Source organism: Spermophilus citellus, assembly GCF_964194105.1.
Source record: "Spermophilus citellus genome assembly, chromosome: 3".
In the NCBI taxonomy this organism is placed as follows: domain Eukaryota; kingdom Metazoa; phylum Chordata; class Mammalia; order Rodentia; family Sciuridae; genus Spermophilus; species Spermophilus citellus.
Genome location: NC_138184.1, coordinates 166,265,814 through 166,281,562, shown reverse-complemented (window position 1 = coordinate 166,281,562; position 15,749 = coordinate 166,265,814). Strand labels below are relative to the sequence as shown.

Genomic DNA, 15,749 nt, shown 5'->3' with positions numbered 1-15,749 from the left:
CATATATAATTTAATGCCCTACCTAAATTTAGACCTGAACCCTCAAAATTGTCTTACAAGATTTATTTCAAGTTAATATTTTCACAAGCTATCTTTGGGTTGGATTTCTTTTCCCAGAATCACTTAAACATTTCACATAAAATGTTTATTTTCTGGTTAAGAGTCATCTCATTTTAGCAAACATCTTGCCTGTGCATTTAATGTTAGCAACTTAGTGAGATCATGTCTCAAAATTTTAAAAGACAAGTAAAAAAGGGCTGGGGATATAGCTCAGTGGTAAAGAATTCCAGGGTTCAATCCTTGGTATAAAATGAAACAAAACAAAAAAGCCACAAAACCTCATGTTATACAAAAAGCATTTTATCAGCTTTATTATTTCAGTTGCCAAATATTTAATTTACAGGTGACATCATCATTATCACCATGAATTGATTGTGTGTGTGTATTAAGATTAAAATAACTACTAATATCATGTCCACCTTACTTCTTTTTTTAAAGAAAAAAATCAGATATAGGACAAAATCCTGCTTTTCCATCTCATGTGTTAATGGGAGAAGTTTTTCAATAAACTGCTCTAATGAAAATACCATTCTTGCTTTTCTGCTCACTATGAGTATTTCAGACACAAACTTTGCCAAGGAACATGTGATCTGTGTTTATGGTTCTGTTTCTACAAATTAGGTAAGGTTTTATTTAAATACTGTTTTTCAATAGCAGCTTTCCATACAAGATGTTTTCAGTTATGGTTGATGAGTAGCAATGTCCTCCAGTGGATTTGTAGGTAAATAGCAAGTGGATTTTTCAGATGTTAGTTTTCCATATATTTGCATTTAGTGCTTTTGGAACTTGGAGGCTTATCTGAATGAATTTTTAAAATTTCCTTGAAATATGTACCTATTAATTAATTTTAGAATAAAACAATAAGCCATTACAAGTAATCAACACTAACTTCTTAATTATATAGTCTATAACTTTGAAAATTAAAATAAGTATTATTTATTTTTTAAATAAATGTTCATGATTGTTTTTATGTGCAATCCACTTCCTTTTACTTTTTATTTAAATAAAACATTTCATAAAATTCCTATTTTTTAAGAAGAAACTGCTAGATATTTAAAGTGAGAAAAGGAAAGACTTTAGGAAATAAATATTCTCCTAAATGCAAAACTTTGGCAATATTTATAAGACAAAGGTAAAAATGCTCTGAAGATCTCAGTAGATAAAAGAACTCAGGAAATAATTTTCTTGTTTTTTATAAAATAGAAAGTTTTGATATCTAAGAGCAAAATGCTTTAATTTTTTTTTCACAAATAAAACATCATATTTCCAGAATATCTTTTAGATCACGGAAGATTCTTTTGAAAGCTTCAAAGTTTAAGTTTAAAAAGAACTTTAGTAATGTTGTATTTAAATTTCTTATATTACCTCTATCCTCAAGCATGATATAAATATTATTATTGTTTTATTTCAGTTAGTCATTATAATCTGCTTTCATGTCTCTTTCCTAGACTGACAGGAGAAAAAGAAATGTTACGAGAATATACCACAAGAGGGCAGCAAAAATCTTTTATTTTTTCTAATCCCTTTGGTCTTTGTTACCTTTCTGAGAAGTAGTCTTACCTTCCTTCTTTTCACATTGAAGTAAAATTTAAAGGGTTGATTTTCTTTATAAAAAAGAAATACTTTTAATATGGTCTTGTAAATTTTTTTATGAAGGACACAGCCTCAAAGTGACATTTTTCTTTCATGATTTACAGCAATGACAACACACCTGCTACATAAAACTTATGGCTTAGACGACATTAATACACTAATTCTTAAAAACTACAGAAATTCACACAAGTGTTAAAATATATGATAGCTGGATATTCTACATCATTGTAGAAAGGAAACATTTTGAAATATTAAAATGTTTATTTTTATATTTCCCATGCTTATGAAATTCTCTAGATTTTCTTCAAAATTCTAATAATTTTAAGTCTTCCAAGGGTAAAATAAAATCATAACTTCCATGGAAAAGTGGCTCAAACTCAAAACTACAATTGTGATCATTTTCTGATAAATATAATGTGAAGCCATTAAGCAATGCACTTCTTTTTAAAAATTAGTTACATTTATGAGAGGTTTATCCAGTCAAATGAGTATGTAGAATAATTTATCACAACACCTTTATAGTCATTTCTGTACTACAGAAAACTTAAGTAATGGAAAGAAGGTGAATTTTCTCTCTCTCTCTCTCTCTCTCTCTCTCTCTCTCTCTCTCTCTCATGTTCCAAATATAAATTCTTCAAAAACCAGCAGGTGGTCCCACCCCATCAGGAGTCCAGCGTGTGCCTGGGCAGGCGATAGTGCTCGGATTTGGAACGGAGCTTCTTTTCCTGTGGGTTGGCATACTTCCATTTGGAGGGTGACATTTTATGTTTTTTCTTCTTCTTATCAGTACACCAGACCTTTTCACAGTATTCTTCTACTCTCTGGAAGTTGCTGTAACCAATCAGCTGCAAGAATTCCTTGTACCATGGTTTCGTTCCCTGTGGGATACTGCTTTGGGCAGGACAGGGCATCCTGTGAGGCCCATCCTCCTCATAGTCTTTATTAAACATTTCCTCCACTCTCTCCTCTTCCACCACCTCCAGGGTGATTTTACGGATAGTATGAACAAAACTGTGCTCTACTGTCTGGCAAAAATAGATCCCGGCATCTGATTTGCGTACCCTGAGGAAGAGTAAACCCATCTCCATCTTAACCACTCTGTCATCTGTCTTCACCTGCAAGAACAAGAATGTAAATGGCACTTGAGTATTATGCTGTAGGAAGAACACCAACCTATCACCCTTTCCATCTGGAGTTTTTCCTCTTCATTACCATACCATGAAATTTAAAAAGCCATATTATATATATGGCTTTTAAAATTTCATGGTATGGCAATATATATATATATATGTGTGTGTGTGTGTGTGTGTGTGTGTGTGTGTGTGTGTGTGTGTGTATTCACATACACACACACTCTAAATAATTAAATCACGTGGGGATGTGGAAGGATGTATCCTGAACTTATTGCACTGGACGCCACTTTATATCAGTGATCTTGAGGTCATCTCATATCAACAGATTAAAGAGCAAAGTGAGAGAGCTTTCTTCCTAATTAATTCAATCGTTAGAAAAGCAATCCATTTCAGTATAGCACTGTAATGAGAGTGAAATACAGACACCTCACATTTATTTTTTAACATCTGTTTTTCAACAAATACTGCAAATAACACTTGAATCGACAAAGCAAATAACAGGGATTCTTAATGCCATCCAGACCATAATAATAACAAATGGTTCCAAAGGATCTCTGTTTAAAGTCCTGGGTTTCTTTCATTGAGTATCCTTAGAGAAGAGGGAGGGAGGGAGGGAGGGAGGGAGGGAAGGAAGGAAGGAAGGAAGGAAGGAAGGAAGGGAGGAAGGAAGGAAGGCCGGCCAGCCCAGCCCCATCAATGAATTCAATGAGCATTCATAACATTTCTACAAGGACGCCTATTAACAGGAATTAAAGAACAAACAAATGAAATCCAGATTCTACTGTAAAGGACCCTACAGTTAAATAAACATTGTTTTAAGACACATTTAGGGCTCAAATATTTCTTTTTTATGTTTTTGATATAATAAATTATGAATGTCATTTCTATAAATAAGTTATAATTCAGAATAAGAACAGCATAATAAGACCGTCAAAGAACAGCTCATATTTTGTCACCAATAATTGTACTACTGAATATATAATTTTATACTAGGCAGAGCTAGATTCAAATATTGGTACCACCACTTATTAAGTTTTTGATCCAAGGTATTTATGTGTATTTTCTTCTAAGCTATTCTAGTAACTTGAAAGATTCTGTGAAGGTTAAGTAAACTTACACATGTGAGGATGATTTGCACACTATTATCCATGGTTACCTCTACCTTTTCTATATACATTTTTTCTAGCTAAAGCAAAACTTAAATGTGCTTTGTTGCCTCAATCTTATATAATGATGGAAAATTCACAGTATACTTGGCAGTCTTCCTCTTTACGAATACAAAAATAAAAGCAGTATTCACCTTTGTCAATATAAAAGGAGTTGTAGAGGCAACAACTACAATCACTTGGCAGTAAAGACCACTAATGATGGTTTGATCTAGTGGTAGATCCTGGCAGAACTGCCAGCCTTGATCAGAACTACATAGCTGAAGGTTGCAGTGTGATTACCCAGATGTGAAAAGTGCTCGTTTATAATTGTGTAAAATAGCTTTCATAGTATGGTAATAAATTGTACTGCTAGAGCCATTAACTCAAGAACTTCTCCAAGGAGGAACAGGCTAACCCACACAAAACCATTTTCAGTCTGTCCTACTGAACAGGTTGGCTGATATTACTCTCAGCACCTGCTCAGGTCAACAAACTCTTAAGTGAACCTTGTCACAATGCTCATTGTCACCACACCTCCAGACCAGGCCTTTGTGCAGCTCTCTTCCACTACGGACCATCTCTATAAATTCACCATAGGTTCTGTTGCAACCAGTGACCACAACCTGACACTGATCATGCTCACTCTAAAACACAGTTTTCAAATTTGTGACTGCATTTGATATGGATGGACCTGACCCCTTGAACGCCTTTTTTGTGTGCCTGTGTTAGATATGCTATTACACTGTTTTGGCTCTCTATTGTATTCCTTCTTGGTTTATGCTGAAGATTTCCCATTCCTTGATGGTACAATTCTCCAGTCTTCACTGATCTCAAGTTTTATTTCCATCCTTTAGACAATACCTCTATTTCATTGCTTTCACTATCTTCCCTAAGATGGTGAATCTTACATATAGATCAGCTCTTGTTTTTTGTTTCTATTAATTAGAAAAAACAAACAAAAAAGAAGACTTACATGATCCTTTACTACCTATAATTGGATGTTTTTCCATTTAGTCTGCCCCTCTCTACTTTCTAATTCCTAGAGTTCTGAAATAGGACCCCTATCCCCAACTGCTGATCATTTGTACTTCTCTCTCCCTATGTCCTCAAATCCAACTCATTACAGTTCTTATTAACATTTATTCTCTGGTGACCCTGGAAAACACCCTTTCTTCTTCATTACTTTTGCAAAAGTGTTAGACTCTCATGACTACTTATTGGACCTTGCTTTATAACAGACTCCCCCAAATATTCCTCCTCCCTGCTCCTACTGCACTGCTCAGCTTGCCTCTGTTTCAGATCTCTGCTCTTGCCTCTGCCTAGAGGGACTTTCCTAAGACTGGTTTCTTCTCATCCTGAATGAATGAACCCTGTCTCATTTTATCAACCAGACTCTCTCACACCCCTGTAAAAGTGTCCTCTCTCCTTTACCACCATCATTTCTCCTGTTAACATTTACACACCTGAACATGCAACAACATTACATGCAGATATTTAACAATAGTACTTCAGTTAATTTTTTAGCATCTGTCCCTTTCTATCAATAAGTGAGGCTCAACTTGAGAGCTCACTTTCTTTCCTTTGCTCCTGAACTTCCTCAATCTCTATTGCTTGTCCAAGTAGATGAGAATTACTCAGTTAACCAGACCTTGCCTTTCTATATCTAGACCCCAAACCACCTTTATGTAGTGCTTCTCAAACCAGAGTTAGTGGGATGGGCACTTTTCTGGAGATCAGTATTTATTATCACAATAATCAATATAAATTAATTAAGTATATTTGAAATCAATGGATGATGTATTTATCATCAATTTTGCACCATTTTCAAAGCCTTCATGTTAACCAGATGCTAAGAAGAACAAAGACAGATTTAATATGTTAATGATACATTCCAGTCAAATGGAAATAAAACACAACTTCTGTGTTCTAACATATATAAAGTTATGAAGTCACCTGAATAAAGTGTTGAATACTGAGCCATAAGTACTACAGTGCTACAGCCATGAAGTTTTACACACACATACTCACACATGATAGTCTGTGTCCAAATCATGTTCATGGAGATAATAATTTAATATGATGAAAAAAATCATCATATTAAGTAATCATTTTAATAATGTGTAGTTTGGTTTATTTTTTAAATTTGTTTTTATTCTACCTTTGAATAAAAGCCACAAACATAAGAGCGTATGTATTGTTTAATTCTTGTGAATGGTAACAACCCCAGGAGACATTCTACTTTTAAGGATGGTTGAGAGGGCAGCCAGTGCATTACTAGAATAAAATCTTTCCTTTCATAACATCTTGTGCAATCACCCCTGGTATCAGTTCCCTACTTCCCTCTTCTAGATCTTATTCTTTCTTTCCTTTACTTAGTGAACACTTCTCTACTGTCTATCTTTTAAAAATTCTCCTTCTAGTCTTAGTTAAACTTTTACTTCCTTTATAACTACTTTCCTTAGAGCTCAAAAAGATATTTCACTTCATTTTTTTAGCTCAATTTCACTCACATTTATAGTATACAAACTGTTATTCATAGTCCCTAAATTGTTTTTCTGTGAAACTTTCATCTCTTTAACCATATTAGAAATTTTTTAGGACAAAGTCTTATCTTCTTAATCCTCTGAGTTATTCCATAATGAGTAAAGAGCTCAGACATGTGAGAACACATTAATTGTTCACAGTCCATAAACACACAGGGCAAGACTAAGAGCGTATATGAAAGTCATTCACATCTTTTGGGTAAATCTAATAATAATTTGAAGAGGGAGAAAGCATTATTTCAGGAGCAGTCAGTAACTAAAGAAAGAGGGCTGTTTCACACATCTGTAGGAAAGTATGGAAGCTTGCTGTTATCTAAAAAAAAAAAAAAAAAAAATCTGCAAACAAGCTCAGTGAATCCCTAGTTGCCTCTCCACTGTATCTCCTGGAGTAAGAGTGAATGATATGTGAGGAACATGAAAGTCATATAGTCCAGTTACTATCACACAGCAAGCAGTTTATAGGGAAAAAAAAAAACTACACTAGAAGTAAACATAAATCTTTGACCATTGGAACTAAGGATGTGGTTTTTTATTTTTTATTTTTTGAAGTCTGGTATAAAAAATGTCTTTCATAATCAGAAAGTCAAGCTTCAGAAACAATGCATTATATGCATGTAAACTCTAGACTGGCCCACATTCAAATACTTGGGAGCATGACAATCACCATGGGAATCGTCCTACATTAATTATTTTCACATTAGAAATGGTGTATTTTTCAGAATTTCAGTCTCCCTTCCTGGCTACAGTGCATTTGTGTTATAGAGTGAGAAATAAGACCTATTTTAACTTTCAGTCTGGAGGACCATATATTGTGTAGGTTAAATCACCTTGAAAGTTAAATAGCTGAAAATAAAAAAAATAACTTAGAAATTTGCATTTGAAGTCCTCCCACGATTTGATCTCTCCACTTTAAGTTAACTTGGGTACCTTCAACATCAACTCTTGATTACAGAATTGTTTTCATACAGCTTGCTTCTTCTATGTCTGCAGACCAGATTTCCTTGGTCAAGAAGATGGTACATAATATATCATTTCTATCAAATTTTCTTATAGGCAATCTATATAAATACAGAATTTCTTAAAGTGGTTTTAATATTCTTAACTATAAAGATTGATTCAGTATGTTCTGTAATGTCAAATAAAAAAAAGTAATTGAACAAAGAACTCTGCACATCTGGTAGCTGGTCAGGATGAAGCAGTGATTTTCATGTGGATCCACCATATGGTTCCATGCTTTCCATAGGAAAGGGACAGACACGGGCCAGGAATTGGTTTAATTCAGACTTTTTTTTTTAGTAATAAAATCAGTTTGGTCAAGAAATAAAATCCAGCAATTTATAAATTTATTTCTTGTTTGCTTATCTGACCTCTCTTTAATATATACAATGGTTGACTTGCAAAAATGTATTTAATATGATGGCATGAAAACAATATTTTATTTTACTGAAAGAATTTTCTACTATGAATTTGATGTATGTTTGATATGGTTTACCTAGTATATTCAGGGTGAACTGCTTACTAATTTATTTGGGGAAATCTATTATACTCATAGAAAATAAAAATGTAGAACTGGAAACTTATTTTTGATTCAAGAAGATGCTGAAAAGTCATCATGAATAATAACTTAAAACCATAATGTGACAAAAACTTTGTATTCAAAACATTAAGTAGCATCCATGTGTGATTATGTCAAAATAAACCCAACTATTTTGTATAACTATAATGCACTAATAAAAACATTAAAAAGCATATCAAAGAGGAGATATAGAACCTTTATATTAAAATTGAATTAATGTCTAGAAAAATGTAAATAACCTGAGGTCAACATACATAGAAATGAATGAGAAAAGTAAATAAGTAGGCAGTTCAGAGAAGAGAACCCAATTGTTTACTTCGCTCTCAAGTTCACATCAATTTTAGTAATGATATGCAAATTTTTAAAAAGACACCACTTTGTACTAGAAGACAAACATTAGAAAAGCAGATGATATAAAATATTGGCAAAGATTTGGGGAAATAAGAGCCCACAGCAACAACTTTGGAAATGCAGATGGTGAAGAAACTCTGAAAGCTACTTTACAATACCTAAAGAAATGAAGGATGTTGACAGATAATCATGCAAAAAAGTGCAGTAAGATCTATGGAGGTTATTTGTATAAATGATCACTAATCATGAGATAGGAGAAGTAAGTGACACTGGGTGCTCTGTCTTAGGGGAATGAATCAATTAAGAGCAATGTGTGTGTGTTTGCTATGGGATGTTAACTAGCAGAAGTAAGGAAACAAAGACCAACAACAATAACAGCGATGAAATGTAAACCAGAGTGTTGAGTTTTAAAAGAAAGAAATAGATTCAAGTGGGTTATGAACTCCCATTTTCACCCCAATTACAGATTGCAGAATCACATCGGTTACACATCCACATTTTTACATGATGCCATATTAGTAACTGCTGTATTATGCTACCTTTCCCACTTGAATCTAATGTATGAAATATGATATGTCAAGAACTTTGTAATGTTTTGAACAACCAATAAAAAAATAAAAGAAAGAAATAGAATAGGATACATAAAATAATAGATTTAGTTTTACAGTTCATGCACACTCACATGTTGTATACCTGTTCATTATGCAAATAGAATTGGACTCACTCTAAGCATTACAGTGGACACATCAGGAAGCAGGTAGGCAAGCAGAGAAAGGGCTCAGGAAAAATAGAGCCAAGTAAGACAGGAGGAGAATGTTGAGAACACTAAGCAGTATGATTAATTAAATCACACATCTGAGGTTAAAAGGAAAAAAAGAACCAAAGATAGAAATAAAAATTCAAAAAATTTCTAGGTTTTTTTTTTAAAGATTAACCTGGTTTGGTAAGAAATTTTTCTTAGATCTGTTCAAGCTCTAATATGCTATCATCATAGGATTAAGGATTTTAGAAATACTGATCAAAATAAACAGGTTTAAAGGGGAAATTTTATTTAAAATTTCTATAGAAAGAATAACAGAATAAAGGGAAATTAAGATGACAGAAGATGGAAGTACTGTACTACTATACATTCAACATGAAATTTCCTAATGACTCAAGAAATTAGGAAAGTATGATAAGTTTAAGATTCGAAATGTCTCTAAAATATACTTTTTAAATTATTCCTATGACCAGTCTATTATTTTTGGTACTAAGACCTCAGAAAAATCTGTGTGTTCACATAAAATGAGAGAGAGGTGACCAATGGGAACAGCACAATAAGTACATTTCCTTAAGGCAATATCTCAGGGTAGGATGGAGACCAGATACCTAAGTGCAGTGGCCTATAAGCTACTCTATGTGGTTCAAACAATCAAGTCTATATATACAGTAATGTGCTAGAATAGCTGCACACATTTTTCATTTTCCAGACCACACAAGCCAAAATTTACCCAGCAACAAGAGGAATTAACAAGTGGAGAGAATCAGTACCTTTGGTTGTTTACAGTATCTCTGTGTATTGCACTTGCTGAACTGCTCTGTTATTTCATTAAATCAAATGCTCAAAGTCAGAGCATTCTCAGTGGGAGAAAATGTAACTCTGTTTCTGTATCCATAACTCCCGGAAGATACATTTCATTTAAAAAATACTCTGTGTTCTCCTGGAAAATTAACAATTAAAATTCTATATCCACTTCTTAGAGCAACCATTTTCCATTATACTACAGAAGCTGTGTCTTTGCCACCACAAAGGGAAAAAATGAAATGAATGGGCTGACATACTAATCACTCCAGAATGGAAAAGAATATGTGGTATGTATGATACTATAAAAATATTTGTGTCAAGGCTAAAACATGTAAATTTGGAATATTTACTTTTTGTAAAGAGCTGCTAGTTTAGAAAAGATGAGCATTTCTTAATAGACTGAAAGCAGAAACATCAAAACTACTAAACAGATGTTTCAAATGAGGCAAGAGTTCATGCACTTTCTGTTATGAAAACAAGAAAAACAAGAAAGTAATATTCACATGGAACAAGCCCCCATGCTTTCAATGCATGTGTATACAGACAAAAATGTCAATTTATAGCTGTTACTGGTCACTCACATTCCTGGTCAAGGGTAGACTAGGTGAAGACAAAGAAAACAGAACTCATCTAGAAAACAAAATGGAAGAATATGAATGAGATTTTGCTTCATAACTTTCCCAGCTTGGATGACATAACTTTAATATTAAAAGGTGTAACTTGTGTACTGCATTAGTTTTGTTTTGTTTTTTTAGATGAGAACTGTCTCCATAATGTATTAAATTATCAAAAGAAAAAAAAAAAAACACCAGGTTTTAATTTAGTCTGTACAGACTTAGCACAGAAACAATGAATTCTAAGTTAAGTGGAAGGAGTTGTTGATAATTTAACTAGGCCTATTAGATTTCTCAAAAGTATTTAATTGGATTTGATGAATTTAGTGGGTGGTCTGTAAGCAGAGGTGAGAAGTGACAACATTTGGCATAGAGTAAAAAAATGAATTTAGTAAATTGTTATTGAAAATTTAGAGTTTTGATGTCAATTTACACTTTATCTTGGATTTTCCATAATAAACACACACATTTGTATATTCTTTGAAGTCTACATCATGCATTCAAAAGGTTATTTTAAAGTGATATACTTGAGACACAAAAACTCATGTTCTCCATTAAATAAAAAAATCATGAAGAAAATACAAGTAGTAACAAGGAGAAAACAAGTCCTCCATGCTTACCAAAGGATCAATATGATAAATCAGGACTCTGGTCTTATGGACCAGCAGCTTGCTTAGTTATCTTATTCCACCCTGGAATAGGCATAAAAAATATTACAAATATTTGGTTTCCCCCCATATTTCCCTAGAGGAGATTCATGTAAGTTTGTTCAACTCGGTCCTTGAACTCAAACTTGTTACAGTGTCATTAGGCTATATTGTAGTTTTGTCTCTAAAAGGCTAAATGCAAAAGTTCAGAAGAATGTACTTCACGAAATTCACATTGTCTGATTTATTTGAAAATTCACTGCAAGGAAATTTTAGCTCTTAGCAAAAAATTTATTTTAGCACTTAATTGTTTATTAATAGGTTTTTTCCTCCAAAAATGGAGGTAGTTTTCAATAATACTATTTATTCATTTCACAATAGTACTCATTTAATAAGGCTACAACTTACACAAATTTTCATTGGGCCTTTAAATTAGGGGCCCCAAACGAAAAGTATAAAAAGCTACATAGTAAACACTTAGGGGTTTGCCAGTCAAAGAATCTCTATTGTAACTATTTGACTTTATAATTATAACAGGAAAATAGCAATAGATACTTGGTAAGTAAATGGGCATGGCAGTTTTCAAAATAAATTTTATTTATAAAAGAGGTAGAGGGCTAGATTTGAACCCTTTAATCTACTGTCAGAGTCACAGAAAACTTACAGGTTAAAAATAACATATTGCAAACTGAGAACATTCAAACTGTGTATCATAATAAAATGAGAAAATATTTACTGTTCTCCTGAATAGCTTGAAGAAAGCGGGTTCTTCCTTATAATTAAAAATTGTACACAATAAATTAATAAATATGTAAATATCAGAAAAACATGGACCTTAAATTTCCCCTCATTGAGTCAGTTTGAAAATGTAGTATTTTAAAGAAAGAGAATTTTGGCATTTTAAAGAAAGAAAATTGTTTCAATTATTCAACTAAATGCCTTAACAAGAATGGATTTCTTTTATTAAGGATGCTTGGGCTAAATTTTTGCATTTGTTTTGGAGGCTTATAAATTTAAGCTTATAGAGTTGTAGGAATTGAGAATTAATAATGTATGGTATAGTGCTGATTTAGTTGTACTTATAACATTTTTTTCTGTGAACACGCAAAAATAGTAACTTATGTACACTTCATGTAAAGAAGATTTGGGGTTGGTATTTCAAAAAAAAATTTTGTAAAAATATATGTGGCCACCAAATTGAATTAATGATTTAGAAGACCTTTGGAACAGCTAAACTTGGTTTTAAGGATGAAATTACCTTATTCACTTTAATAAACTATTTTCTTTTCTTCAAATTCAGAGAATGAACAAGTGTACACTTTTCCCCACATCCTCGCCAGCACTTGTTGTTGTTTGACTTCATAGTGGCTGCCAATCTTACTGGAGTGAGATGGTATCTTAGGGTGGTTTTGATTTGCATTTCTCTGACTGCTAGCGATGTTGAGCATTTTTTCATGTACTTGTTGATTGATTGTATGTTCTCCTCTGAGAAAAGTCTGTTCAGGTCCTTGGCCCATTTGTTGATTGGGTTATTCGTTATCTTATTGTCTAATTTTTTGAGTTCTTTGTATACTCTGGATATTAGGGCTCTATCTGAAGTGTGAGGAGTAAAGATTTGTTCCCAGGATGTAGGCTCCCTATCTACCTCTCTTATTGTTTCTTTTGCTGAGAAAAAACTTTTTAGTTTGAGTAAGTCCCATTTGTTGTATCTAGTTATTAACTCTTGTGCTATGTTGGTGGGACTGCAAATTGGTGCAACCAATTTGGAAAGCAGTATGGAGATTTCTTGGAAAGCTGGGAATGGAACCACCATTTGACCCAGCTATTCCCCTTCTTGGTCTATTCCCTAAAGACCTAAAAAGAGCATGCTACAGGGACACTGCTACATCGATGTTCATAGCAGCACAATTCACAATAGCAAGACTGTGGAACCAACCTAGGTGCCCTTCAATAGATGAATGGATAAAAAAAAATGTGGCATTTATACACAATGGAGTATTACTCTGCATTAAAAAATGACAAAATCATAGAATTTGGAGGGAAATGGATGGCATTAGAGCAGATTATGCTAAGTGAAGCCAGCCAATCCCTAAAAAACAAATGACAAATGTCTTCTTTGATATAAGGAGAGTAACTAAGAACAGAGTAGGGACTAAGAGCATGAGAAGAAGATTAACATTAAACAGGGATGAGAGGTGGGAGGGAAACCGAGAGAGAAGGGAAATTGCATGGAAAGGAAGGAGACCCTCAGGGTTATACAAAATTACATACAAGAGGAAGTGAGGGGAAAAGGAAAAATAATACAAGGGGGAGAAATGAATTACAGTAGAGGGGGTAGAGAGAGAAGAGGGGAGGGGATAGGAGGGGAGGGGGGATAGTAGAGGATAGGAAAGGCAGCAGAATACAACAGACACTAGTATGGCAATATGTAAATCAATGGAAGTGTAACTGATGTGATTCTGCAATCTGTATACGGGGTAAAAATGGGAGTTCATAACCCACTTGAATCAAAGTGTGAAATATGATATGTCAAGAACTATGTAATGTTTTGAACAACCAACAATAAAAATAAATAAATAAATAAATAAATAAGAAAAAAACAAATTCAGAGAATGAGGGGTCTTTGCTGCTTTTAGAACTTTGGGCTGTGATTGTATTCTTTCTCACATATTTTTTATCTTGCTTCATCAATTAGCTGAACATTTTCTTCTCTAGGGATAATTTGCTTCAACAAAATCAAGTCACTCTTTTCCTAAAAGTAACTGAATAAACTATCTTATTACTCTCATCTTCCTTTGCTGACCTCTCCTTCTCGTCCTAACCTTTTGGTACAGTACACAACACCAGCTGGTCTCATTCAGCACAGCCCCATTATTGCTACATAGCTTCTAGCCTAACCATTCCACTGAACTATTCTCACTAGAGACTAGGGATTTATTTTCTGCATTTTTTTTCAAAAAAAATTTATTACTTTATCCTAATTCCTTGTCCCTAGATTCTATTATCTCATAATCTCCTGCCTTCATTGTTTCTAAATACTTAACTTCAATCTAATGTATGAAATATGATATGTCAAGAGCTTTGTAATGTTGTGAACAACCAATAAAAAAAATAAAAAAATAAAAAATAAATACTTAAGCTATACTACAGTAAAGATACTGCCAGTTATTTAACTTCATCTTACTAATGTACTTTATAATACTAACTTTCTTAGAGAAATGTTATAATTTTTAAAAAAGTTACTAATCATGAAGTACTTATAATACCATAGACTACATAGCAAGTACTAAATGAATGTACTTGCTATGTAGCTATAATTATTACTTGTTTTCTATTTTTACATCATCTTTTAGAGTATGTCATCTAACTTTTCCTTCAACACAGGAGGCATCAGTGTATGTGACTATGGACCCCAAACTGAAACCAGTCTGTCTGAGTTCAACTGCAGGCTTACTTCATGATCCCTGTGATTTTATGCAAACAACTCAATTTCTTTATGCTTCAGTTTCTTTATCTATAAAGGGGACAATGAAGATATCTACATTATTATAGGACTACTGCCAGAATTAAAAATATTAATATACATATAATTCTTAGGATAGTGAATGGCAAACAGTAACATAATGATTTTTGCTACATTGTTCTTTCTTTTAGTATCTTCTTAAACATAATTAGTACTGCTTTGCTGATATCTATCAAATATCTCTTGTCATCTCAAATATTTCTACTAATAATGAATATATCAGCAGGGAGCTCTATGTAAATGCTGTACAGGAGTTTCCAATTCAATGGGGTCAAAAATGAATTCATCATCTTTCTCTAAAACCTGCTGTCTAACCCCAGATTATTTGAATCATGTTACCTTACCATCAGGCACACATCCACCCAAACAAGGAACATGGGATTAGTTTTTTATTGCTTCTCCTTTACTTCAAATATCAAGTTCATTCAATGTTGTCTCATAAAAATTCAAATCTGTCTTTTCCCTTCCATCCATTATCATTCCTCTTCTGCCTCCTCTTCCTCCTTCTTTTTTTGGTACAGGAAAATGAACTCAGTGCTTTAATATTGAGTTACATCCCAACCTTTTTATAATTATTTTTTGAGGTAGGATTTTTTTTAACTATTAAAGCTGGCCTCAAATTTGTAATCCCCCTACCTCAGCCTCCCAAATCACTGCGATCACAGGCATGTGCCACCACACATAGCTGGTATCACCCTTTAGTTCATGTTATCAAACATCTTTCTTTGATATATCTTCACAAATGGCCTTCTTGACATCTTGCTTGTCTCCCAAATCTATAGGTCAGTTTCTAGAGTAATTTAAAGGTTCATCTAAGGGATGAACAATGGCTTATCATCTCCAGGATATGTACTGTTTACTCTGCTAAGTACCTTTTGCTTATCATTTAAGACTTGGTGTAAATGTCACCTTCAAACACACCTACTGGTTAAGATGGTTTTCTTTTCCTTTGGAATCAACAGAATTGTAATGAACACAATGTAATTACTTGTTCACA

The 15,749-nt window shown here is 33.3% G+C and overlaps 1 protein-coding gene across 1 annotated transcript in view; it reads right to left on the bottom strand.

Moving 5' to 3' along the window:
* Nucleotides 1-2,029: 2,029 nt before the first annotated feature.
* Nucleotides 2,030-15,749, bottom strand: part of SEMA3E (semaphorin 3E) — a 256,690-nt gene continuing 242,970 nt past the window's right edge. The window contains exon 17 of the mRNA XM_081288174.1: nt 2,030-2,768. Within this exon, the coding sequence (XP_081144300.1) occupies nt 2,316-2,768 (453 nt within the window). The 3' untranslated portion in view covers nt 2,030-2,315. The remainder of the gene's footprint in view (nt 2,769-15,749) is intronic.